At 36.0% G+C, this 27104-nt stretch overlaps 3 protein-coding genes across 3 annotated transcripts; 2 read left to right on the forward strand and 1 right to left on the reverse strand.

Annotated features, from left to right (window-relative positions):
- Positions 1-463: 463 nt before the first annotated feature.
- On the reverse strand, positions 464-2169 carry LOC122277315 (non-specific phospholipase C6-like). Its single transcript, XM_043087272.1, has 2 exons — positions 1921-2169; positions 464-971 (listed from the first exon to the last, which is right to left on the reverse strand). The coding sequence occupies exons 1-2, from the start codon at positions 1952-1954 to the stop codon at positions 673-675; spliced, it is 333 nt and encodes a 110-aa protein (XP_042943206.1). The 5' UTR covers positions 1955-2169; the 3' UTR covers positions 464-672.
- A 602-nt stretch (positions 2170-2771) lies between these two features.
- Positions 2772-4943, forward strand: LOC122275835 (probable glutathione S-transferase). Its single transcript, XM_043085117.1, has 2 exons — positions 2772-3148; positions 4362-4943. The coding sequence occupies exons 1-2, from the start codon at positions 2834-2836 to the stop codon at positions 4704-4706; spliced, it is 660 nt and encodes a 219-aa protein (XP_042941051.1). The 5' UTR covers positions 2772-2833; the 3' UTR covers positions 4707-4943.
- Positions 4944-16166: 11223 nt separating this feature from the next.
- On the forward strand, positions 16167-17941 carry LOC122275833 (probable glutathione S-transferase). Its single transcript, XM_043085115.1, has 2 exons — positions 16167-16549; positions 17449-17941. Exons 1-2 carry the CDS (start codon positions 16235-16237, stop codon positions 17791-17793), a joined length of 660 nt encoding a protein of 219 aa, XP_042941049.1. The 5' UTR covers positions 16167-16234; the 3' UTR covers positions 17794-17941.
- The last annotated feature ends 9163 nt before the right edge of the window (positions 17942-27104 follow it).

Raw genomic sequence — 27104 nt, forward strand, 5'->3', positions numbered from 1 at the left:
TCATATGCATATCATCAGGAAGCAATTGTTGAAAAATGCAATATTTCACAGCTGACTTTATACTTTACCGTGCCTGTGATGCACTGCAGAATCCTGGGTAATTTTACCGTGCCTTTCATTCCATGCAAAAATCCCATGGCTTAATCATTATGCATAAAAAGTTTGAGTATTTCAGCTTTTAACTTGCTTTAGCTTGTTAGAAACTTAGAACCCCTCTGCATTCCTTCCCCTTGCATTCAAGTCCCATCCAGTTTTTGGCACCATAAACATTCCAACAGAAATTGCTACATCTATTTTTATTTTCAATTTATTTTTTTAATGTGGATGTCTATATTAACTAAATACACGCAAGAGTTGATGAATCTGTTTTATTATCATCATTTTCCAGGGCTGTGATTGGCTAATCTCTTTAGATTAGCAATCAATTTCCTTTACAGGGGGTTTTGATAGCATCTATAACCACTTGAAGCAAATGAGACAACGATTATAGCCAAAATCACAATAGAAAGTACTACTTCCCCTTGATTTTTCAAGGCGGAATTTATTCCACTTCTGACAAAAACCAAAAAAAATGGTGGTCACTTTCTGAGATATATTTATAACCAAAGAAAGGACACTAACATATATAATTGAGTAAAAAGGGAAGATGACTTTGGAGGATTTTTTTATTTATTAATTATGAATGGAGGATCTGTTGGTGAGAGATGATCTCATATCTACAATGGTAGATTCATCCACCCCTAACATGATGGCTTCTTTGCTAGCTCTTTTAAACCTTGCAACAACACCCTCCACATACTCATGTGCTTCTTTCACATTCATTTTGCTGCTCATTTCATCTGGGAAACTACTCAAGAAGTGGTCGCCATTAAGAACAGCTGCTAGTTGAAGTATCTCACTTTGAAACTCGGTTAACTTATTTTCTTCCTTTTCTTCTGTGGTCCTTAAAGGTGTCACATCTGGCAGAGTCTCTGCAAACATATGCATGTTAGGCTAAGGTAATTTCTTCTAGTACTAGTTTGTGCATATTAAAAAAGATACAAATGCAGATCAGCATAATATAAGATGAAAGCGAAAGACTGCCTCTAAAACTTAAGTTTGAAGCTTCAAAACCCTTAGTTAATGATATGCACCAAGGGGCATTAGTTACTCTAACCAAACTACTAACAACAAGTTCACTTGTAACAACAAATTCTGTTTTGTTCATTTTTTGAATGAAACAAAATGAAAAAAATAATATGATGGAGGTCATAATTTGAGAAAATGGACAAACCCAAGGAGCAATTTAATAAAATTGAATCAAAGAGTGAAAAAAATAAACATGTAAGACCCAAGGACTGTTTTAGTACTTAACCAACAACATTTCAAACAAACTAAACCTGGTCATGCCAAGCATCCTAGAGCTAGTGGAAAGTGAACTGCCACATCAACCATGTGGAATACAGACAAACTTACAAGAGGCAGCATGATATAGATGACTTACATCAAATTAGGGAAAAGGTATGATTTAGGTTATTTAACTACATGCTCAAAAGGAAAGACTTGGCAACTGGAAAAGCAAAAAATGTTGGGAAGAGCAACAAATATGGCCCAACACAGTAAACTTGTGATGAAGAATTCTTGCGTCAATGACCCCTGGTTTGCATAAGAAGTATCCATTCAAGTTGAGATAAGTCCTTAAAGACGACAGCAAAAACTAGCACGAAGGAATAAAAGTTTTAAATCTCAGATTTCATAAAAAAAATAACAGTGAAACATCCTACCTAAGACATAGAGACAAATAAAAAAAACTTCATTACAACAATTTCAAGCAGCATTCTTTTCAAGAATAAAAAATTGATCAGACTACAAGCATGATCTTTCACAAAAAAAAAAAAAAAAAACAAAAAAGTTATAAGAAGCTAAGCACTCTGTCATTACCAGCAGTGTTCTTTTCTTGCAGTGGATCCCCCATAAAAAGCTAAACTAAGAACGGTTTGCCAGTTCATGGGTTCGTGTGGGTTCACGGGGTCGTGGAGAAGAGAGGGATGGGAGAAGACAGAGATGAGAGAAAACAAAGGGATGCAGGGGAAGAGGAAATCTAGATCTGGGCTTAGGGTTACGTGGAGAATAGAGGGATGAGAGAAGATAGAGATAAGAGAAAGCAGAGGGATGCGGGGAAGAGGAAAATTGAATGAGGGAAAAGAGAGGGATTTTAGCAACAATAAAACGGCGTCGTTTATCATTTAATGCCACGTAGGCCCCGGGGCCGCAACGGGGATATAAGCCGGTTGCATATAGACTTTTCCTAACTAATTATATTAGATTAGTATGAGTATTAATATACACAATCGCTTCCTACGAAACTTTTCGTTAATATAATGAATTAAAGAAGAAACGACGCGAACTTACTGGAACGAATCCGTCGTGATGTCATCCACGAGTGGAGCAATGCCAATTGCCAAGTCCGTCCAAGCCATTCGTACAATTCTTTTTTTTTTTTTTTTAATCTTTTTTTGCTTAGCCATTCATACAACTCAAAATGCTACTTTTCCTTCTTCTTTTTTTTTTTCTGAATTCTTTTTGACGTTCATGTATTTAATTTTTTTTATTAATTAATTAATTAAAATAATAATAATTTACATATTGATAATTTTTATTATATTTTTTAAAAATATTAAAAAAATAAATAAAAAATAAAAAAATTGAAAAGATAAATTTTAAGACACTGCTGAGTAGTGGGCGGCACCACCCGAGTAGCATTCTACTATAAATATAAGGTCCCACTCTACCCAGTTCGCATACTCGCTAAAGCCTGCAGCCGTTTGCTTTCGATAGTCTGAGGCCGGTAACAATGGCAGTGGAGGTGGTTCTGCTCGATTTTTGGGCTAGCATGTTTGGGATGAGGGTCAGGATTGCCCTTGCTGAGAAGGGGATCAAGTATGAGTACAGGGAGGAAGACTTGAGGAACAAGAGCGATCTGCTTCTCCAGATGAATCCGGTTCATAAGAAAATCCCAGTTCTCATCCACAACGGGAAACCGATATGCGAGTCCTTAATCATTGTTCAATATATCGACGAGGTCTGGAACGATAAGTCTCCATTGTTGCCCTCTGATCCTTACAAGAGAGCTCAAGCTAGGTTCTGGGCTGATTTTATTGATAAGAAGGTACATGTCTCAGCGATCCCTTTTTTCCTTCTATTGTTTTTAAGTGTCGCTTTAAATCCTTTTACGGCTTCGTTTGTCCGACAGATTTTGCTGGGATCTAGCGTATTTTCTTTATTTATTTATTTATTTTTTTTTGTTCTTTAAATTTAAGACCATTATAGTAGGCAGAGCAACTCAAATATTTTAATCTATTCATTTATGTTTATTGTTTTGATTGCTTTCATTTCATGGGTATCACATATGTTGACTACTTTGATTTTTTGTTTGGAGTAACAAGGTCTATCAGTGTAGCCTAGAAAGATTTCCTTTAAAAATATATCGTGACGTTTATACTTTAATCCGAATTCCATATTTTATCGGAAAGATCCAAGAAATGATGATGATTCTAGTACTCATAATGTAATTTCGGTTAATTTACTATGAACCTTCTAGATTCGACAGATATTGTCTTGATCTTCTATCTCGCAATCAACAGATTGAATCGAGCTTTTCTTTCTGGATTCTCAAAAAAGTATTTGGGGAATTGACGTCAGAACTCGTTCTCTTATTGTCTTCTGTCTGCTTCTGCAATTCTGTCCCAATTTCAATCTCTTGGTTTTAATTTAGGATGTCCTTGAACTCTTGGGGAAATAATTTGACCCTTGGAGCTGTTAGGGTTATCCCACATCGTTTGTGAAGGGGCTGGTGGTTCGTTTATAGGTATGAGAGAAACATCACCTCTTGAGTTAGTTTTTTGAGATTGAGAGAGGTTCAAGATCACTTAATATTGGTATCAGAGTCCCGATTTATCATCAATCTTAAGCCCAACAGTCAGTGGGAGAAATAGATTCTCGCTGCGCTGACCCAGGGCTCGATGTATAAGGTGAAAATTGTGGAATTGTCCCGTGGATGAGATTGGTGATCAGTTTATAAGTGTGAGAAAAAGTCTCACATTTTATGTTAACTTTTGAGATTGAAAAAGGTCCAACACCACCTAATAAGAGCAAAGAGATTACTTTCCAGTCCAATGAACCAGAAATTTATGCTTTGGGCAAATTAATGTCATTCTATTTGCATTTGTTAATGTTTAAAATTTTAACTGGCTGTCTATTTAAGTTATGAAACCACTTAGAAAGATTGTTCCACATCTGTTTTTTTATTTTTGTTCTGACATTGTTCGTCCTAATCTATAATCTATGGAAGAGTGGTAATACAATCTGCGAGCAAAGTGCAGGTGTATGATACTGGGAGGAAACTATGGAGCACAAAAGGAGAAGAGCACGAGGCGGCAAAGAAGGAGTTCCTTGAAATCTTGAAGACATTGGAGGGAGAGCTCGGTGAGAAGCCTTACTTTGGGGGTGAAACATTTGGGTTTGCGGATGTTGCTTTTGTCACTTTCTCCAGCTGGTTCTATGCACTCGAGACATTTGGAGAATTCAGCATGGAGGCAGAGCACCCCAAGATTTTCGCATGGGCCAAGAGGTGCATGCAAAAGGAGAGTGTCGCCAAGACTCTTCCTGACCAGCAGAAGGTCTACGAATTTGTCCTGGGCATGAGGAAGAGGCTTTTAGGAGAGTAACGGTTTGGCTCCAACATTGAAGTGCTACCGTATGTATTTGCAGTGTTTAGGATGGTTTTCATGCGTGTCCGTTAGAGCTTTGTTAGATACTTTAGAGTCTCTGTTTAACGTTTTATCAGAAGGGAAGTATCTTTTCTTTATGTACCGTTTGCGGCTTGCTCTAGTCCTGTTGTATTCGGAGGAATGATCATCTCTTTATATCTAGTTTTGATTTTAGAAAGTTGAATTCATGAAAAATCAAGCACAAAACATATTTTAGTCACATTCTGAGGGCATAAAAGAAACACTTTAGTGGATAAGTAATGTTGAGCTTAAATAATAACGAAATATATAATTTGCACACAAGGGAAATACTAAAGGTATCTATAGGTAAATGGGTTGCACCGAAGAAATATATTAAAAAATAATAATTTTATTTATCATCTTCATATATTAGATATTATATCTATTTTGATTTTTTAAATATGTAGTATGTTGATAATACGTAGAATAATTTAATTAATTTAATAATAATACAATAAAATAATAAATAATAAAATAAAATATCAAGTGATGTTTTTTTGAAAATAAAAAAAACAGCAGTGCAAGTTATTGGTGCAACTAATTCCTGTAGGAGGACCTTTTGCAAAGATACCTGAAGGCTCAAATACGAAGTAAGCAGCTCTTCCACGAGTTTTTAGATGTTGCACGAGTTTCTCCAACATTTATTATTGTTGCCTCCTAGGATTTCATACGATGGTCGGTGCACCACGAGATAATTTCTAGAACAACCCTTGAGTCAACCTAGAGCGTAGGTGCTTCTTCTGGGGAAAATGATGGCATCGAGTGATCCAGATTCGTCGCACTTTATTCTACAACCGAGCAGCAGATACAGACCCTCTAGAGTCTTGTCCAACCACGACTGACCTTTAAAAAGTCGGTTACCAATTCCCATGAGTTGCCTCAATTTTCAATCGTAAAACACTTGACGTTTTACTGCCTGTTCAACGAAATAGAGAGGAGGGGATTACGGTAAATTATATGAACGGTATAAATTTTTGTTTGCTTATGTTTAATGTTAATGTTTGTAATGGACCTTTTTGTTTAAATAAAAAGTAATTGATCTTATGTTGTGTTGGAAATTTGGACCTCCAAATTCATTCCCCTAGGATCTACCCTTTGTAGGAATAACAAGAAAAATAGAGAAATAATAACAACACAAGAAATTTACGTGGAAATTCCAAAAAGGAAAAAAACCACTAGACCCAGAGAAGAAAATTCACTATGTGAAAAATTATTACAATCACACAATTTTTCTCCTCACCACACCTACAAAGCTACCCCACTAATAAAACTTTAACTTTACACCTCTTCCCCCTTTACAAAAGGTTAATAGAGGAATTTAACTAAAGTCAAAAGCTACTAGATAAGCTTTCAACTGGTGCACTTAAACTAAGAGGCTAAGCCTCTTATTTATAACTTAAGAATTTGCCTCTCATTTACTTACCCACCGATGTGGGACTAAAAAAATGCAAAACTCAACAATCTCCACCTTGCGACTTTGACTGGTCCCACAGCCAAGCTCCACCTCAATGAAGATCTTCATAGCTTCCGCTATCATGCTTCACCATAAAAGCATATCCACTCAGAATAAACCAATTCCAAGCATTTTATTTCAGCTCATGTCGAAAACAACCTTGCTGAAAATTATGGTGTAACTTCCACGTTTGGCTCTCCTGGAAGTTCATCAGCCATCGACATGAATTTTCATCACACACCCTGCATCAATGCCAAACCAATACCTGTGTGCAAACTTGTGGACCCGCTAACATTAACACATCCTCTATCATGGCAACTTTGGGAATTAGCGACATGCCATGAGGATGTACATGTCTCTTTTTAAAGAGCAAAATCTTCCATGGAGAGAGACACAATATTAGCATCATTTCCAGTATCTCCATTTACTGACTTGGAGCCACTTGCCGAACCTGCTCCAGCTCTTGGACAATTTTTCTTGACGTGCCCAGATTGTCCACACTCCCAGCAGACTACTTTCTTCTTCATGGAGTTCTTCATCTTCCCATTTCCAGCTGCTACCATCGCTAAGTTCTCAAGTGGAACATTACTTCCACTACTTAGTCTTCTCTCTTCAGAAAAGATTTTACTGGTAACATCTGAAAAAATTATTTTCTCCTTCCCATGTATCAAAATAGGTTTCATGTGCTCATAGGAAAGTGGAAGAGACCAGATGAGTCTCAAGGCTTGATCCTCATATTCAATTTTAACTCCAATAGCTTCTAGCTCAGCGACAATGCCATTGAGAACACTTAAATGATCTGAAATAGTTGTACCTTCATTCATCCGCAGTGTATGAAACTGCTCATTCAGGTACACGCGATTTGAGACGCCCTTCGTCTGATACAACTCTTCGAGTTTTTCCCAGAGTTCCTTTGCTGTAGATATTCCATGCACATTTGCAAGAACATTTTTGGTTAGACACAGACGTATTGCACTTGCTGTTCTCAAATCCAGATTCTCCCCATCTTCATCGTTCATTTTAGATCTGCTACTTTCACCAGTCACACTAGTACCGGTGCTGACTTCATGTGTTGGTCTGCCCTTCAATGCCTTGTGTAATCCTGATTGAATCAAGACATTCTTAACTTGTACTTGCCACAAGCCAAAATTGATTCTCCCATCAAATTTCTCCACCTCAAATTTGACAAGATTTGAAGGCCTACTTCCTGACATTGTTTTGATGAATTTACTGTAGAAATGAATAGTACCTCACTAAGTCAGTTCCCAGGAAAGATTGGAGGGTCACAATGGACACACTTAAAATTTCCAATCTCCTAGACAGAACCTCCTTAGACTGTACGTATCCACACTACCACACCAAAGCTCCACCCCACAAAAAGAACCTAGTAGCTCTGATACCAATTGTTGGGAATTTGGACCTCCAAATTTACCCCCCCTAGGATCTACCATTTGTAGGAATAACAAGAAAAATAGAGAAATAATAACAACATAAGAAATTTACGTGGAAACTCCAAAACAGGAGAAAAACCACCAGACCCAGAGAAGAAAATTCACTATGTGAAAAATTATTACAATCACACAATTTTTCTCCTCACCACACCTACAAAGCTACCCTACTAGTAAAACTTTAACTTTACACCTCTTCCCCTTTTACAAAAGGTTAATAGAGAAATTTAACTAAAGTCAAAAGTTACTAGATAAGCTTTCAACTGGTGCACTTAAACTAAGAGGCTAAGCCTCTTATTTATAACTTAAGAATTTGCCTCTCATTTACTTACCCACCGATGTGGGACTAAAAAAGTGCAAAACTCAACATGTTGTTAGGTTGAGATGCTGATTTTTTTTATAGAAAATTCTATATATCATGCTCACATCTCATTGTGATGAGATTATTGAGGATTAAATATACACAATCTAAAAAGCTTACTAGGCCCAATCTAAGGAAGAGATCTTTTATTAGAAGACAAATAAAAAGAGAGAAATGAGAAATAAAGAAGTGATAAGCAAAATGAGGGTATTGGAATAATATAAAAATAGAGTTGCTAGAGATACAAAAGGATTTAACAAATGAATCATACACACTGTGTGACACACTATCAATGTACCACGTGCTCATTTTTCTTTGGCCCCCATTTCCTCACTTTCCCTCTCTCTCCTCTTTCCCCCTTTAGCTCTAAGCAACAATGCAATCCTTCCCCTCCCCCGACTCTCTCTCCCAACCACAGCAGTGCCACCACAACTTGTTATTGGCCTCCACCAACAGCTGTTCTCCCTCATCGATGACCTCCGACCGGACCCTACCCCCCACAGTGCAGCCCCTTTCCTCTCATCCTCCCAAAATCAAGTCCCTCTACTTCTCCTAGCGATACTGGGCCACCGTACCCAGCCTTGGTGGTCAAACGACAACACCAATCACGATGATTTCCTCTGCCTGGAGGAGTCTTGTTGAACGAAGTGGTACTATGGGGTCCACCCGACGAGGATGAGATATGTTTTACACTGGGAACCGACGAGGAGGACAATCGGTGGATCTGGGCTGGTGGAAAACTTCTGGCATCACCTTCTGTATATGATTCCTGTGTAGGGGTGGTCAAACGGAGGAAGATGGCTGGTTTGTGGCTCACGGTGGAGGAAGAAAATGCTCTATTTCGATGGTAGTGGGCAAGAAAGGGGGGAGGGAGAGAAAGAAAGAAAAAAAATAGGAAAGAGACGTGGCACACTGGTTAGTGTATGAGATCCCTTTGTTGGATTCGTTTGTATTTATAGTGTTTTCCTTGCAAATAACTATATTATAGTCAAATCTCCCCTCTCCAAAAACCCTCCGGGACATAGATAATATGCCGAATCACATAAATTTATATGTCTATCTCTTTTTTATATTCTTAATATTTGTTTTCTATTAAATGCCATGGACAAATGCACAATAACACCGGATCACATCGAGGGCTCTTGACTATACCGAACGAGGCCCAGATCATCATTGCATCTCGGGAATAACTCTTTTTCACTTTTGGACTATTGTGGAATTTTTGCATTAACACAGATGATATTGTCTATCAATTTTTATATTTTTTATAAAAAAAATAAACGATTATTAAAAAATGATAAAAGTGTCACATTTTACATAAAGAGATAAAAGTGGAAAATCAAAGAAATAAGGTGAGCAAAATTAAAGAAAAATAGTTTTATGAAGAAGAAAGCAATGGTTTGACCCACTTACATGGAAATGCTGGCATATTAGCATGGTTTTGGATTGTTACAATGTGTCTTTTTTTTTTTATTTATTTTTTATCCTCCTAAACAGAATCATAATATTTTTAGTGAATATAATGAAATATAAACTTTGTCTTTGATTACGTATTTTATAACTGAAATAGGTGCTTTTTCTATCAGCATAATCTGTTTAGTGGTGGATCTACATGTATCTGGCCTCCCAAAAAATCAAAATATAGCCTAATTTTTAATCATAATTTTATAAATATAAAAAACTCCCCCCCCCTCCCCACCCAAAAAATTTATAATCTTCATATGCTTTACAAGATTTTATAAAATTTCAATATACTTATAAATGTTTCTCTAATTTTTTTCCTATAATCTTAGAATTTTGTATAATTTCTATATATGATTTATTTTTAAGAATGTGGTCTCACCAAAATTAAATCAAAATTAAGTTTAGGAAAAATAACAAACTTATTAATATGGATCCCAATTTTTTTTATACGATATTATGCTTCTTAATATAAAATCCAAAGTAAAAATTAAAAAAAAAATCATTTAAGGTTGGTGATCAATATAGAAAATAGTTGAGAGGTTTTATAATCTAGACTTCAACGAGCAAGAAAAAACCCTTTTAAAGTCTGTATTATACTATTATATGCTTAATGTGACACGAAAATAGAGTTTATATGAAACATATTAGAATGAAAGATAACATTCTCAAATATCACTTAATAGTTTATATGAAACAAATAAATTGTAAATATTTCATTATAAAAATAATAATGAATGAATATTATTTTATGAAATATTATCGTACAAAATTTGGTATTAATATATTGTATTTTTAAAATTTTATTTATATATGTAAATTACAAACTATCGAGATCTAATTTTATATATATGTTTTTATGAGTTTTGAATTTCAATGTGTTACAGACTAGAAAATTTGACCTCTAAAAAAAAATTGATGGTTCCGCCATTGAATTTGTTCATCTTCATAATGAAGTTGAAGTTTTGCAAGATGATGAGCGACCTTTTTGCATTCGCTGTATGTTAATGATAATTTTCACAAAGAACTCTCTTTTAGAAAATTTTGAATATTCTCTATAATCTATCCATTCCAAGAATAACATTCTTTACTTTTTTTACATGCCTGAATAACAGATTTTGCATTTCCTTCCAAATTAACGCATTGAAAATCTAAATTTGCAAAGTTGTAATATTTTCCAAAGGGCTAAATATTCTTCTAATACAGGTAGCATTGTTCACCTGATCAAACCCGAATTTGGGCATTCCGACCCGATTCAAACATGACCACATTCGCAAGACTCATCCGTTTCGCAATTCCAAAACCGTTTTTCTAAAAGGAAACGAAATTCGAATGGAATCAAGTATTCCGAACTTTTTTTTTAATACTACCGTGGGTGGATTCAAATTTTGTTTCTTTTGCCCAGTGATTGAAGTTCAGTATGTATGGATTCACCTTTGTCCTTCACTTTCATAACTAGAAAATGGAAATTTTAAGAGATATATTTGATATTAACCAATTTTTAAATAAGTTCTTTTTATTTCGTCACACTAATTAACTGGATAATCTCATATAGGAGGACGTAATCCTGGATCTCGTTGTATAGAATATATATCAATCTCTTTAGAATTAAGTATTGACGATATAAAATGAATTCATTCAGATTTTAAAATTGGAGAGTTAAGATCAGAATTTTTTTCAGATTCAATATTTGAAATTTTAGAAGAATTTTTTGAAAGATTCTTTTAAAGAATGAGTCGATAGTTTTTAATTTAGACATCATTCATAAACCTAAATTTAAAATTACATTGAAACATATAAAATAAAGTTAGAAACTTATATAAACTTTATAGATATTTTAATAATAAGGTCTCAAATTAAAATCAAACAATTTAAAATTGAAAATCAAACAATTTATTAGAACACATAATGCTATATAAAAAATAAATAAATAAATCAGTACATATAACCGTACACAATTAATATATGTAATATATATAGATAATATGATTCATACTACTATAAAATTTTTATAAAGAAAAAAGACATATCCACGTATAGATAAATAAGTAAGGTATAAGGAAATTGTGCTTTGTGAGACCGTGAGATGAGAACTGACAGTTTGACAGGGACTATCAAATACGTTTGTTAATCTACTAAAAAACAAAATGTTAGTTTTATATAGAAAAAAAATCATTAATATACTAAATAAATAAAAGTATTAATCTATTAAATAAATAAATAATATTTTAAATTTGTCATTTTGTGAGTGAGGCTGTGAGGGCCAAGTATCGAGGATTAGAGCAAAAAAAAAAGGTGAGACAAAAGCGGCTGTTCCTTTAGTTTTGCCTTGGACTTTGACCAGAAGGCTTCCGGTGGAAGCTTCAAAAATAAAAAAGGGCGAACCTTTTTGTCTAGAAATGCGATAGAGCAAGAGTGAGATTGCGAATCGTGATTCAGTTAGGTGAAGAGGCGAGAATTGAGAAGATTTTTGGTCCTTTGAAGATTAGGAGAATGTAAATGGGTTAGTCGTTGGTCGCGCCTCACAGAGTCACAGTCGAGCAAGTAAAACTTGCTTCTTTTCTTTTTCATTTTGATATTGAAAATGGAAAAAACAAAATGTGAATGACAAGAGGTGTTTTGATGTTGGAAAATGAAGAAAAAAAAATGTGAAGGATGAGATGTGAAATATTCTTATACTGTGTGTGAAGAAAATACAGTTTGTAAATCAGTAAATGACAGTCTGACAAATTGCCGTAAGCTATAACTTAAAGATTGAAATGGTTTAGACAATGAAAAGAGGTTAGAAATACTACCAGTTATAGTTAGAATTTTTTTAATTTTTTTATAATAAAAATATGTATTTTATTTTATATGAGATGTGTTTTATTTATTTCATTTTTATAGCAGATTAAATTTTATGAATGGACCAAAATAATTTTTAGAGGGAGGATCAATACATGATAAATTAATATCATTTTATTAAATTAAAAAAGTTAACATATATAATTCTTTCTTTCAAATTTATGGGGGGGCCATACCCCAACATGTCTCCGCCACTGTTTGGCAAACATATCTTTGAGTATTTTGTCATTAAGATTTAAAAAAAAAAAAATTAGTGAAAGAGTATTTAACAGACCACTAACAACTACAATTAACACCACCATAAGCCACATGCCTTTCCGTTAACACCCAAAGAAAACAACCATTGTTTTGCTTCACTAAAAATAGAGCACCTGCTCCCTCCACGTCGAGCCACAACCCAGCCACCCACGGCACTAGCTTCCTCCACGTTGTCATTACCTGCCTAGGAAATTTACGAAAGTATGTGACTATCAATATCTGAAATTATTTTTGCAATATCTGAATAATTAGATTTTGTGGGAAAGAAGAGAAAGGAGAAAAAAGAAGATGATGCTTTGGAACAAAAACTGGGATTGAGAGACAGAGAGAGATTGTTGAAGTTTGTGGAATTTGTACTGTTGCTCAGATGACTAATACAAGAGGGGGGGTGAATTGAGTTATATTTTAAAAAAAATAACAACTATAAATTAAATATACAATATAAACAAAATACGAAACAGTAATAAATATAAAGACTAAGGGTAAGAGAGAAGCAAACTCAGTATGTTAACGAGATTCGGCCCCACTGCTTACTTCCTCGCCTTAAGCTACCTCTTGAGAATCTCCAAATTTACTATTCAACCTCATTCAGATGGAGATAGAAACCTATTACACCTTTGAACAACACCGCTACAAAAGATCCATGTAGAACACCCTCTACACTTGCAATCACTTTACACGTAGTGATTCAACTATTTCTTGTGCAGAACACTTTCTACACACACAAGGGTTATACACACCATTTTACTGATACAAGAGCTGATAGTGGGTAGGTTATCAGAAAAAACTCCTCAATGAGGGAAATAAGAACAATACAGTTCAAACTATAACTCTCAAAATGAACAAGGATTAACGCTTAATGCTTAGAGAATATAGAATGAAAGTTTTGAATGAATGTTGTATGCTCTTGGTGTTGTAAATGTGAAGTTCTCAAATGATCTATTTATAGGCATATAAAACTTCATATTCAAATTTAAAAATATTCACATGTCAAAAATAACACCATTCACTTTTTCAAAAAATTCAAATAAAACGTTATTCTTTTTCAATTGTCAAAGACAACATCATTCATTTTTCAAAAAATTCAAACCTAATATTTTACTTTTGGCTTATGACAAAAGGAGCACACTTTACTTTACAAATATTTCAAACATAATCTTTTACTTTTTGCATATGACAAAAGGAGTACACTTTACTTTTCAAAATTTTCAAACCTAATCTTTCTACTTTTTGCATAAGTCAAAAAAAGTATCAATCACTTTTGAAAATATTCAAATAAAATATGCACATGTGAAAGATGACAATCAATCATCTTTAATATTTTCAAAGTTTAAACCTTTAATCATGTAATGCACATGTGAAAGATGACAATCAATCATCTTTCATAATTTTCAAAATATTTATACACAAGTTGAAAATGTATTTTAATGTTTTATGAAAAAATATTAATTTTAAGCCTTAATCCTAATTTTGAATTTTTAATAGATTTATAACATTATTATATGACTTTAATGTGAACTTGTTCCCTTCTTGCTCATGTTTGTTTCCTTGATGTGCTTGACTCCATTGTGTAGATAACTTGAGCTTAATACATGCACATGTATGCACCATGCAATGCATACCTCAAGACACAATTTATCCAACAAAACTCAACATCAATAATAACCAAACAACTTCATCCTCAAATCCATCCGAGCCCCGATTCCTCGGACTTAGTCCGAAATAACCAATGAGTCAATGAATTTATTGTAAAATTAATAATATATTTAAATCTAAAATAAAATTTGAAAAATACTTACAGCGCTATATAACTATTTTTGAAGGATCAATGAGCTGCAAACGGCAAAGAAAAAGCAACATAACAGTGTAAAATACACTATGGCTGTGGGTTGTAAAATACTCACTTTTGAATGGAGACAAACCAAGACTTGAAATTGATAGGGAATGGATTAGAGATATTTATGAAACTAGTGGAACTGAGAATGGGCTGTGGGTAGCGGAGGAAATGGCGGTGGAAGTGAAAAACGGCAAAAACGAAGATGAGCTCGTGGGGGCGGCTCCGGCAACGGATCGGAACTATAAATAGGTGGTTTAGGATGGCAAGAGGTCGGTGATGATGTGGTGAAGAGGTGGTGGCCGGAGGTGGAATGACGGCAGAAAAATGGGAGAAAAATCGTGCGGCTTAGAGGAGCTCGTGACGACTAAAGGTGGCTCGAATGGAGGTGAAATTTGATGGGGAGGTGCACCGGCCGGGGGGAAAGATTTCTGGGTGGGCGGTACAGGCTATGGCACCGGTGAACGGCGGCACTGGGCTGCTGAAGAAAACGGCGAAAAGGATGGAGAGAGAGAGAGAGAGAGAGAGAGAGAGAGAGAGAGAGAGAGAGAGAGAGAGAGAGAGAGAGAGAGAGAGAGAGAGAGAGAGAGAGATGCGCAGGAAGGGAAGAACCGGAGGAGAAAAAGAAAGAAAAAAGAAAGAAGAAAAAAAATGAGAAATGAGGTCAAATCTCCACCTTCATCGACCACCACAACCCAATCTCTTCCGCCATCGACGAAAAAACCACCTCTACCATCAACGGAGTCACATACTCAAAGTTTGTTTTCTTTCCTTCCAATTTTTGGTGTCTTAAGCATATTTTGTTCAGATTTGAACAAGTAGAAAGAAGACTACAAGATGAGAACCTCAAATCTGAACCAAAAACCTTAAAAAACTCGGCTTAAATTATAATTACAAAAGGAATTTTATTTATTGCTCCTACCATAAATCTGCATATCTGGAGAGTAGAATAAAGAGTCAGAATTGGCTCAGAAAAAGAAGAGGGATGCATATGGCATTGTTCCCCTTTGTAGCTGGGGTCCATTTGGTTGTATTTTGGCATCTTGCTATCTATGTAGACGAATATGCTTCAAACAAAGACGAATATGCTTTAAACAAAAGAAAGAACACAAGGAAAATGGAGGAAAATTAAAGAAAAGATAATAAAATGAGATTTATCAAACCAGAAAAATGTATTCAAACCAGATAACTCAAATTGTAAGTATTGACAATATTTTCACAAATTTATAAATTGATTTTTCGTACAAAGTGACGGTGATGGGGTGAGGGGAGGGCGATGGGGATAAAGTTCTCTAGGTATGCTTTCTGCTTTCGAAGATATTTTATATACTAGATAAATGCTAATCACTATTATTTTATCATATTTTTTATTTTGGAATATGTGATATTAAATAACTAAAAATCATTTATTTATATCTAATTTATGGATCAATTATTTGATATTACGTCATTAGATGTTAAAAGAATAATAATAAAATAGACCATAAGTATAATTTTTCTTAATAATATACTCATTTATTTTTATTTTATTGCATTATTGTGATATTACTCATAATTTTTAAATTACTATTTATTTTACAAAAATAAAATAGTTTTAATATAATGAATTAAAAATGAAACGACGTGAAGTTTGGAAGGAATCCATCATGATGTCATCCACGACGTGGAGCAATCTTCGAGGCCAAGCCCTTCCAAGCCACTCGTACAATTTCTATAAATAATTAAATATACTGTCCCACTCTATCCAGTTCGCACTCTCGCTAAAGCCTGAGGTCGGTTGCTTTCGATATTCTGAGGCCAGTAACAATGGCAGAGAAGGTGGTTCTGCTCGATTTATGGGCTAGCATGTTTGGGATGAGGGTCAGGGTTGCCCTTGCTGAGAAGGGGATCAAGTATGAGTACAGGGAGGAAGACTTGAAGAACAAGAGCGATCTGCTTCTCCAGATGAATCCGGTTCACAAGAAAATCCCAGTTCTCATCCACAATGGGAAACCGATATGCGAGTCCTTAATCATTGTTCAATATATCGACGAGGTCTGGAACGATAAGTCTCCACTGTTGCCCTCTGATCCTTACAAGAGAGCTCAAGCTAGGTTCTGGGCTGATTTTGTTGATAAGAAGGTACATGTCTCTGCGATTTCTATTTTCCTTTTTTGTTTTTAAGTGTCACTTTAATTCCTTTTACGGCTTCATTGGTCCTATAGATTTTGCTGGGATCTAGCGTATTTGTTTATTTATTGGTTTAGTTTTTTGTTCTTTAAATTTAAGACCATTATAGTAGTCAGAGCAGCTCAAATATTGTAATCTATTCATTTATGTTTATTGTTTTGATTTGGCCGCTTTCATTTCATGGGCATCACATATGTTGACTACTTTGATTTTTTTTTATTGGAGTAGCAAGGTCTATCGGTGTAGGCTAGCAAGATTTCTTTTAAAAATATATCGTGACGTTAATACTTTCATCAGAATTCCATATTTTATCGAAAAGATTCAAGAAACGATGATGATTCTAGTAGTCTAAATGTAATTTCGGTTAATTTACTATGAACCTGCTAGATTCGACACACATTGTCTTGATCTTCTATCTCGCAATCAACAGACTGAATTGAGCTTTTCTTTCTGGATTCTGAAAAAAGTACTAGGGGAATTGACGTCAGAACTCGTGCTCTTATTGTCTTCCCTCTGCTTCTGCAATTCTGTCCCAATTTCAATCTCTTGGTTTTAATTTTAGGATGTCCTAGAACTCTAGCAGAGAGAGTATTGGGGAAATAATTTGACCCTTGGAACAAAGAGATTACCTTCCAGTCCAATGAACCGGGCAAACTAATGTCATTCTATTTGCATATGTTAATGTGTAAAATTTTAAATGGCTGTCTATTTAAGTGGTAGATATATGAAACCACTTGAAAGATGGTTCCACATCAGTTTTTTTATATTTTTTGGGAGGAATTGTTCTGACATTCTTCATCCTAATCTAGAATCTATGGAGAGTGGTAATACAATGTGCGTGCAAAGTGCAGGTGTATGATACTGGGAGGAAACTCTGGAGCACAAAAGGAGAAGAGCACGAGACGGCAAAGAAGGAGTTACTTGAAATCTTTAAGACGTTGGAGGAAGAGCTTGGTGAGAAACCTTACTTTGGGGGTGAAACATTTGGGTTTATGGATGTTGCTTTTGTAACTTTTTACAGCTGGTTCTATGCATTTGAGACATTTGGAGAATTCAGCATGGAGGCAGAGCACCCCAAGATTATTGCATGGGCCAAGAGGTGCATGCAAAAGGAGAGTGTCGCCAAGACTCTTCCTGACCAGCAGAAGGTCTACGAATTTGCCCTGGGTCTGAGGAAGAGGTTTTTAGGAGAGTAACGGTTTGGCCCCAACATTGAAGTGCTACCGTATGTATTTGCAGCGTTTAGGATGGTTTTTATGTGCGTCTCTGCTGAACGTTTTATCAAAAGTGTAGTATCTTTTATCATAAATAAGAAAGACACTTCGTTGTGTCCTCTGTATGTTACTTCGTTGTGTCCTCTGCATGTTATTGATGAAGAGTAGTGCTATACTTAAGCTTGTACAGTAATTTACACCACACTCTGTCAACGTGGTAATTTTTTTAGAGAAAATATTGGGAGCAGCCACTATTCATCAATGCACACCACACACCCTATAAAAAACATCTATATATCCTATGAAAAGCATCCTTACACCCTATAAATACCTATAAGTGTGTGGTGTGCAGCATGAACAGTGGCTACTCCCTAGAATTACTCATTTTTTTAATGCTACAGTAGAATGGCAACCTTTTACGCCTAAATTAAAATTTTATTTAAGATGCTACACTAAAATGTTTGCATTTTACGCTATTTAGAATTGAATAATCACTAAATTTTCAAAAATCTGCTGCTCCCTTCAACGCGTCGCTCCTCTCGCTCGCCTAACCGAAAATCTTCTGCCGGCTGTAGTCTGAAGTTGATCATACCGTCTGGTGTGCCGGCTGCCGACCCTTCTGCCGGCTGCCGACCCTTCTGCCGGCTGTTGAACCTTTTGCCGTCTTCTGTCTGCTGCTTGAGGTCTGCGAGTCTGTGAGGTAAATATTGAGCTGTCCGTGCCCTGTTTAGCCATCCTCAATTTGTGGTTCTTTAGGCAAAGTGGTTTTGATGGCTTCTAATTTGCACTGATAGGAAGAGTGTAGTGCGATTAAGTTTGGGTTGTGATAATGAATTTTAATTTTTTTTTTTTGTTGGATTCCGAGAGGCATTTACTAGGTTTGGGTTTTCCTTAAATTTGTAGGTAAATGGATAGAGAAGGTAAGATTTGCTATATTTTCAACTCAAAACTAAGACAAAATTAATCCGCATAGAACTAAAATACATGGGTATCAATTACTGTAGAAATTTTATCCTCTAAGCCCTATTACCATTTATGCTATTTTATTTCCGAATTAAGTACTGTAATATGGGTATCAATTTTGATTGAGATTGAGATTGTGGTGTGAGATTATGGAGTGGATTCTGATATTTTGGCATGAATTCTGACAGTAATGGTATGATATATTTATTGTGGGGTTAGATTATGGCTTGAATTCTTATGAGATATGGATTAAATTTTTTTTTGTTTTGGTTTCAGATTGTGGCTTGAATTTTTCTAAGATTGTGATTATTTATGGATTGAATTATGTTGATTTTGGTATTTGATTGTGGCTTGAAGATTGTGATTTAATATGGCTAGTGCGATTAATTAATGCGCTGAACTCAAAATGCCTGGAGTATGTAATGCTAAAAACCCAAAATCAAACAAAAATAAAAAATACAGATCTATAGTTGCACTTCCCAGCCTGAAAAATCAATTACTAAATTCTAATCATTGTAGACATAACTAATTAATGTTTAGGACTTCAAATTACTATGAAATGTTTATTCTAACTTAATGTAGAGCTGTGTTTTTGTGATGCATTTATTAATTAGTTATTCTAATTTATTATAGCGTTATGGACAAAGAAGAAGATAAAAGGTCACTCAGGCCTTCTACACCAATTCCACCGACTCAGGTATGATACATTGGTCATTCATAAAAGGATGTGTCTTGATTCCAACTAGTTAATGTATTTTTATTTGTGTATTGTAAGGATATTATGGTCCAGGAAGTACTTATTACCCACCATTTATAATGCATCCAAATGCATTTCCTAATTCATACACATATACATGGGGTAGCCAGGTACATAGATTTCTAAACATTAATTTTTTTTTCCCGGCAGTTGATTCTTAACCTTTCTAACTCTGTGCTTGATTACAGGCACCACCAATGCCACCTTTTCCAGCAACGTTCATTTACCCTCCGTCGACTAGTGCAGAGAAACATGACCGTATGCAACAAAATTTTGTTTAATATTTTGAACTTTTTTTTAATACTACTGTGGGTGGATTCAAATTTTGTTTCTTTTGCCCAGTGATTGAAGTTCAGTATGTATGGATTCACCTTTGTCCTTCACTTTCAGAAATAGAAAATAGATATTTTAAGAGATATATTTGATATTAACCCATTTTTAAATAAGCTCTTTTTATTTCATCACACTAATTAATTGGATAATTTTATATAGGAGGACGTAATCCTGGATCTCGTTGTATAGAATATATATCAATCTCTTTAGAATTAAGTATTGACGATATAAAATGAATTCATTCAGATTCTAAAATTGGAGAGTTAAGATCAGAATTTTCTTCAGGTTCAATATTTGAAATTTTAGAAGAATTTTATGAAAGATCAACTTCTTTTCTTTTAAAGAATGAGTCGATAGTTTTTAATTTAGACATCATTCACGAACCTAAATTTAAAATTACATTGAAACATATAAAATAAAGTTAGAAACTTATATAAACTTTATAGATATTTTAATAATAAGGTCTCAAATTAAAATCAAATAATTTAAAATTGAAAATCAAACAATTTATTAGAACACATAATGCTATATAAAAAATAAATAAATAAATCAGTACATACAACCATACACAATTAATATATGTAATATATATAGATAATATGATTAATACTAATATAAAATTTTTATAAAGAAAAAAGACATACCCACGTACAGATAAATGAGTAAGGTGTAAGGAAATGGTGCTTCGTGAGACCGTGAGATGAGACCTAACAGTCTGACAAGGGCTATCAAATACGTTTGTTAATCTACTAAAAAACAAAGTGTTAGTTTTATATAGAAAAAAATCATTAATATATTAAATAAATAAAAGTATTAATCTACTAAAAGTATTAATCTATTAAATAAATAAATAATATTTTGAATTTGTCATTTTGTGAGTGAGGCTGTGAGGGCCAGGTATCGAGGATTAGGGCAAAAAAAAAAAAGGAATTAAACAAGTAACTGAGACAAAAGCGGTTGTTCCTTTAGTTTTGCCTTGGATTTTGACCGAAAGGCTTCTAGTGGAAGCTTTAAAAATCAAAAGGGGCGAACCTTTTTGTCTAGAAATGCGATAGAGCAAGAGTGAGGTTGCCAATCGTGATTCAGTTAGGCGAAGAGGCTAGAATTGAGAAGATTTTTGGTCCTTTGGAGATCAGGAGAATGTAAATGGGTTAGTCGTTGGTCGCGCCTCACAGAGTCACAGTCGAGTAGGTAAAGCTTACTTCTTTTCTTTTTCATTTTGATATTGAAAAATGGAAAAAACAAAATGTGAATGACAAGAGGTGTTTTGAAGTTGGAAAATGAAGAAAAAAAATGTGAAAGATGAGATGTGAAATATTCTTGTACCGTGTGCGAAGAAAATACAGTTTGTAAATCAGTAAATGGCAGTCTGACAGATTGTCGTAAGCTATAACTTAAAGATTGAAATGATTTAGAAAATGGAAAGAGGTTAGAAATACTACTGATTATAGTTAGAATTTTTTTAAATTTTTTTATAATAAAAATATGTATTTTATTTTATATGAGATGTGTTTTATTTATTTCATTTTTATAGCAGATTAAATTTTATGAATGGGCCAAAATAATTTTTAGAAGGGGCGCCAATACATGATAAATTAATATCATTTTATTAAATTAAAAAAATTAACATATATAATTATTTCTTTCAAATTTATGGGGGGGCCATACCCCAACATGTCTCCACCACTGTTTGGCAAACATATCTTTGAGTATTTTGTCATTAAGATTTAAAAAAAAAAAAAATTCAGTGAAAGAGTATTTAACAGACCACTAACAACTACAATTAACACCACCATAAGCCACATGCCTTTCCATTAACACCCAAAGAAAACAACCACTGTTTTGCTTCACAAAAAATAGAGCACCTGCTCCCTCCATGTCGAGCCACAACCCAGCCACCCACGGTTCTAGCTTCCTCTACGTTGTCATTACCTGCCTAGGAAATTTACGAAAGTACGTGGCTATCAATATCTGAAATTATTTTTGCAATATCTGAATAATTAGATTTGTGGGAAAGAAGAGAAAGGAGAAACAAGAAGACGATGCTTTGGAACAAAAACTGGGATTGAGAGACAGAGAGGTTGCTGAAGTTTGTGGAATTTGTGCAATAGAAATGAAATGAAAAAATTTATTTGGAGAAGGAGAGGATATGCAAGAAATAGAAGAAAAAAATGATTAGAAACTAAAATGATGTAAATGATTTTGTCGTTCACCATCTGGAGCTCCTCCACCTGGACTGGAGGTCGTACGGAGTGCAATGGTGCTTTTGGCTTTGATTTTGTTGAAGGGATTTTTTTGTCAAAGTTATCAAGAGTTTTCACTTTGTTGTTGCTATGGTGCAATGCGACTTAGGTTGAGATTTGGGATTTTTTCATCCGACATCGAATAAATCTGGAATTTGTTCGCACATAGAATACAAAAAAATTCAATAAAACTCCAGCTAATACCTAAGATTCAAATTATCAGACCCTAATCACAGACGTCCCCAAATGAAAATTCAAAACAAAACCGCACATTCTCTTTGTGTGGACGAGCCATTTGGTTGCAAGTCTTAAGGTCCTAGACGGGTAGAGTTGAACGTCTTTAGGTCACAAGAGAGAATGAGAGAAACGAAAGAGGAGAGAGGGAAGGAGCGAGAGAGGTATGGTCTCTCAGTGGATCCCCTGTTGTGCGTCTGTTAATGGTTTTTCATATAACGCTTACGTGGCATGTATTTATTGATCTTTGATAATTAAGTCTTGTAGGAGACATGGTTTAGAAGCATTTCTAATTTTCAAACATTGTTTTTTTTTTTTTTTCACAACCATTATCAACTCATCTCATCTCATCGGATAATTACAACTTGATACAAAATGTCTCCAAGAATTCGTTATCCACTGCGTGGGGCAATCTTTCATGCCAAGCCGACAAGCCCTTCCAGGCCACTCGTACAAATTCTATAAATATACGGACCATACGGTCCCACTCTACCCAGTTCGCATGCTTGCTAAAGCCTGAAGTCATTTGCTTTCGAAATTCTGAGGCCCGTAACAATGGCAGAGGAAGTGGTTCTGCTCGATTTTGGGGTTAGCTGTTGAATAAAACCCCCCAAGTGTGAAATGGGTTTGGGTTTGCAGCCACCCACCCCATTCTCACCAACCGTCCACCAACCCACTCACCTCCAGAGGCACTTCTGGTCAAGAGGAGTGGGTGTGTGTTCCCTCATTGCTCTCCTATAAAAGCAGAGCTCTGCTAGTGTAATTGATGCAGTGGGTGAAGAGAGAAAGAGGGACGTGAGAGAGAGAAATAGAATTTTGTAGAGTATTTTGTAAATCTCGTACAAATTCTATAAAAGAGGCTCCAGTGGACGTAAGCAATTTGCTGAACCACTTTAAAATTGTCTTGTGTGATTTTTAGATAGGTCGGAGGCACAATAATTGGTATCAGAGCTTTGGTTCGAGCTGTCTAAAAATTCAGGTTGCTCAAAATCAATTTTTGACAACTCCAGGGTGTTCCTCGCGTCGAGACGAATCCGTTGCCGCAAACAGAATTGAAAACGGAGGTCGGAGGAGCCCACACGCGCCCCTAGAAGGTCAGCGAGTGCATCTGCTGTCATTCACGCACCCCACGCGCATCAGAGGTTGAAGACTACTGATTCACACGCGCCCACGCGCCCCCACGCGCTCCAGAGATTGAAGACGTGTGAAAGACACGCACCCCACGCGCCCCCACGCGCCCTACAGAGGTTAAGCGCGTGTACTACACGCGCCTCACTCTCTCCACACGCACACAGTGCTGTAGCGCATGTAATCCACGCGCCCACTCGCCGCCCACTGGCACTGTGCAGCGCGTGCGTCCCACGCGCCAGACAGATCAGAACCGTCCATTTTTCAGATCCATTTTCGGCTTGATCTAAGCCATTCGGAGTCCGATTTCAGCAATCAAATAGTATTTTTCCTACTATTTGGATCGTTCCGGACTCATCCGTACGGTTAGAATTTTAAAATTTTGAGTTCAAATTTTTAAAATTCAAATGGAAGGATCTGGAAAAGACAGGAGCTCTAAACATGCCAGTAGCTCAGGACGTCAGTCCACTGTGTCAAATGCCAAGTTTGAAGTTGAGAAGTTCGATGGAACAAGCAACTTCAACATGTGGCAGTGTGAAGTTATGGACGTGTTGATCCAACAAGAGTTGGATATTACATTGGGAGGAAAGCCAAATGATATGACTGATCAGGATTGGAAGAAGCTTAATACTCAAGCTTGTAGTACAATCTGATTATGCCTTACCAAAGAATAAAAATATTTTATCATGAGAGAGACAGATGCTAGGGTACTTTGGCAGAAATTGGAGGATAAGTTCATGAAGAGGAGCATTGAGAGCCGTTTGCACTTGAAGAAGAAGCTCTTCAGATTTCAATTTCGTGAAGGTATTTCAATGTCTGAACATCTGAATAATTATAACCAAATTCTTGCTGATTTGTTAAACTTGGATGTTAAAATCGAAGATGAAGATAAAGCTTTACTACTATTGAATTCCTTGCCTGATACATATGAGTATTTAATTACTACTCTATTGTACGGAAGGAAAAGATTAGTTTTGAAGATGTATCTAGCTCTTTAATTAGCAATGAGTACCGGAGAAAAGATAAACAGGTACACCAAGATACATCAAGTGAAGCGTTAACAGTAAGAAGGAGACCACAGTCAAGGTATCCCGGAAGGAGGAAAGGTTTTCATTCGAAAACCCGAGCCACATCACGTGGTTCATCAGTCGGCAGAAAACTCGCCAGAGACGAGTGTTCCTTTTGTCACAACAAAGGACACTGGAGGAAGGATTGTCCCAACCGGAAGGGACAATAGCAGAATCAACCCACCACAGCCAATGTCATGGACAGAGATGACGAGTCAGATTTTTCCTTGGCAAGTTCATCATCCATTTGTCATTCCGATGAATGGATTATGGATTCCGGATGTACCTATCATATGTGTCCCAATCGGGACTAGTTTACTGACTTCACAAAAATTGATGGTGGAGCAGTACTTATGGGCAATGATAGTGCCTGTAAGACTCAAGGAATAGGTAGTATTCGGTTAAAGCTGCACGATGGCAGCGTCAAGACTCCGACAGAAGTTCAGTATGTTCCGAACTTGCGGAAGAATCTCATCTCACTGGGATCTCTAGATTCAAAGGGATTCAGAATCGCCATTGAAGACGGAACTCTCAAAGTACTAATGGGAGTTCAGGTGGTAATGAAGGGTTTGAGGCGCGGAAACTTATACTTCTTGCAAGGAAGTACTGTTGATGGAAGAGCTTCCACAGGCTGTGAGAAGATAGATGAGACTGATGACGACACCACTAGTCTTTGGCATATGTGTATGCGACACGCAGGAGAAAAAGTTTTGCAAACACTGGTGAAGCAAGGCCTACTCAAAGGTGCCAAGACAGGTAAACTGTCTTTCTGTGAGCACTGTGTATTGGAGAAGCAGAGGCGGATCAAGTTTGGAACCGCAGTACACAATACACAAGGAATTCTTGACTATGTGCATTCCGATGTTTGGGGACCTACCCAAAATGCATCTTTGGGAGGTAAGCATTGGTTTGTAACTTTGTTGATGATTATTCTCGTCGTGTGTGGGTGTATACAATGAAGAATAAAGATGAAGTGCTGAAAATCTTCCTTGATTGGAAGAAAGTGGTTGAGACTCGGACCGGCAGGAAGATCAAGCGGCTCAGATCTGATAATGAAGGTGAGTACACTTCAGACCCCTTCATGGAAGTATGCCGGAGAGAGAGAATTGTCAGACACTTCACGGTACGAGGTACACCGCAGTAGAACGGTGTGGCAGAACGAATGAATCGTACCTTATTAGAGAAAGTGCGATATATGTTGCTGAATGCTGGATTCAGTAAATAATTTTGGGCTGAAGCTGTGACATATGCCTGCCACCTCATCAACTGACTACCCGCAGCTGCCAATGACGGAAGGACACCTATTGAAATGTGGAGAGGTAAACATGCTACTGATTATGATTTTTTACACATTTTCGGATGTCCTGCTTACTATCATGTTAAAGACAAGTAAGCTTGATCCTAGAGCCAAAAAAGCAAAATTCTTAAGTTTTAGTACCGGTGTAAAAGGGTATAGACTCTGGTGCATAGAGTCCAAAAAGGTAATCATCAGTAGAGATGTTACATTCAACGAATCTGATATGCTTAAGTCACATAAGCATAAAGATTCCAGTGAAGGCAGCAGTGATGGCAAAACATCAGATGATTCGCAGAGTGTGGAGTTTATTACTTCATAGAAGTTGGAAAAGCATGGACAAGATGAGGTTGATAATCCAGTCACAGTACCTCCAAGTCAACCCGAGTCAATAGCAACCAACAGACCGAGACGAGAGAAACGTGTACCGACACGTTATGCAGACTATGTGACATATGCATTACCAGCTGAAGGGGGTGAGATCCCAACCACTTACAGAGAAGCCGTACAGTCCAGTGAACAAGTTAAATGGACAAAGGCGATGAATGAAGAGATACAATCTCTTCACCAGAACTAGACTTGGGAGCTTGTGCCGCTTCCAAAAGGAAAGAAGACAATTGATTATAAGTGGATCTTCAATCAGAAAGATGATCAAGCTGCTAAAAATAGAGTGCAATACAAAGCTAGGTTGGTAGCCAAGGGCTATGCTCAGACAAAAGGAATTGACTACAGTGAAGTATTCTCTCCTGTTGTGAAGCATTCATCCATTCGGATATTGCTAGCTTTGGTTGTACAATATGATCTTGAGTTAGCACAGCTTGATATAAAGACAGCTTTCTTACATGGTGATCTGGAAGAGGAGATTTATCTGTCTCAACCAGAAGGATTCAAAGAAGCTGGTAAAGAAAATTGGGTATGCAGTCTGAAGAAGTCTCTCTATGGCTTGAAGCAGTTACCTCGGCAATGGTACAAGCGTTTCGACCGCTTTATGTTGGATCTAAAATACACTCGTTGCCAATACGATCATTGTGTATATTTCAGAAAACTTGCAAATGGATCTTTCTTTTATTGCTTTTATATGTAGATGATATGTTAATTGCATGTAAAAGCAAGGGGGAGATAGATCGCTTAAAAACTCAGTTAAGTAATGAGTTTGAAATGAAAGATATAGGAGAAGTACGAAGAATACTGGGGATGGAGATCAGCAGAGATAGGGTGAAAGGTACAGTTTACCTTACTCAGAAGCAGTATCTGAAGAGAATACTACAACGATT

Source organism: Carya illinoinensis, chromosome 9, assembly GCF_018687715.1.
Source record: "Carya illinoinensis cultivar Pawnee chromosome 9, C.illinoinensisPawnee_v1, whole genome shotgun sequence".
NCBI lineage: Eukaryota > Viridiplantae > Streptophyta > Magnoliopsida > Fagales > Juglandaceae > Carya > Carya illinoinensis.

Coding starts and splice junctions, on each gene's coding strand:
- LOC122275833 (XM_043085115.1), top strand. CDS start 16,235: ATGGCAGAGAAGGTGGTTCTGCTCGATTTATGGGCTAGCATGTTTGGG. Junction 16,550..17,448: donor CTGATTTTGTTGATAAGAAG/GTACATGTCTCT, acceptor TGCAAAGTGCAG/GTGTATGATACTGGGAGGAA.
- LOC122275835 (XM_043085117.1), top strand. CDS start 2,834: ATGGCAGTGGAGGTGGTTCTGCTCGATTTTTGGGCTAGCATGTTTGGG. Junction 3,149..4,361: donor CTGATTTTATTGATAAGAAG/GTACATGTCTCA, acceptor AGCAAAGTGCAG/GTGTATGATACTGGGAGGAA.
- LOC122277315 (XM_043087272.1), bottom strand. CDS start 1,954: ATGGGGGATCCACTGCAAGAAAAGAACACTGCTG. Junction 972..1,920: donor GCAAGAAAAGAACACTGCTG/GTAATGACAGAG, acceptor ATATGTTTGCAG/AGACTCTGCCAGATGTGACA.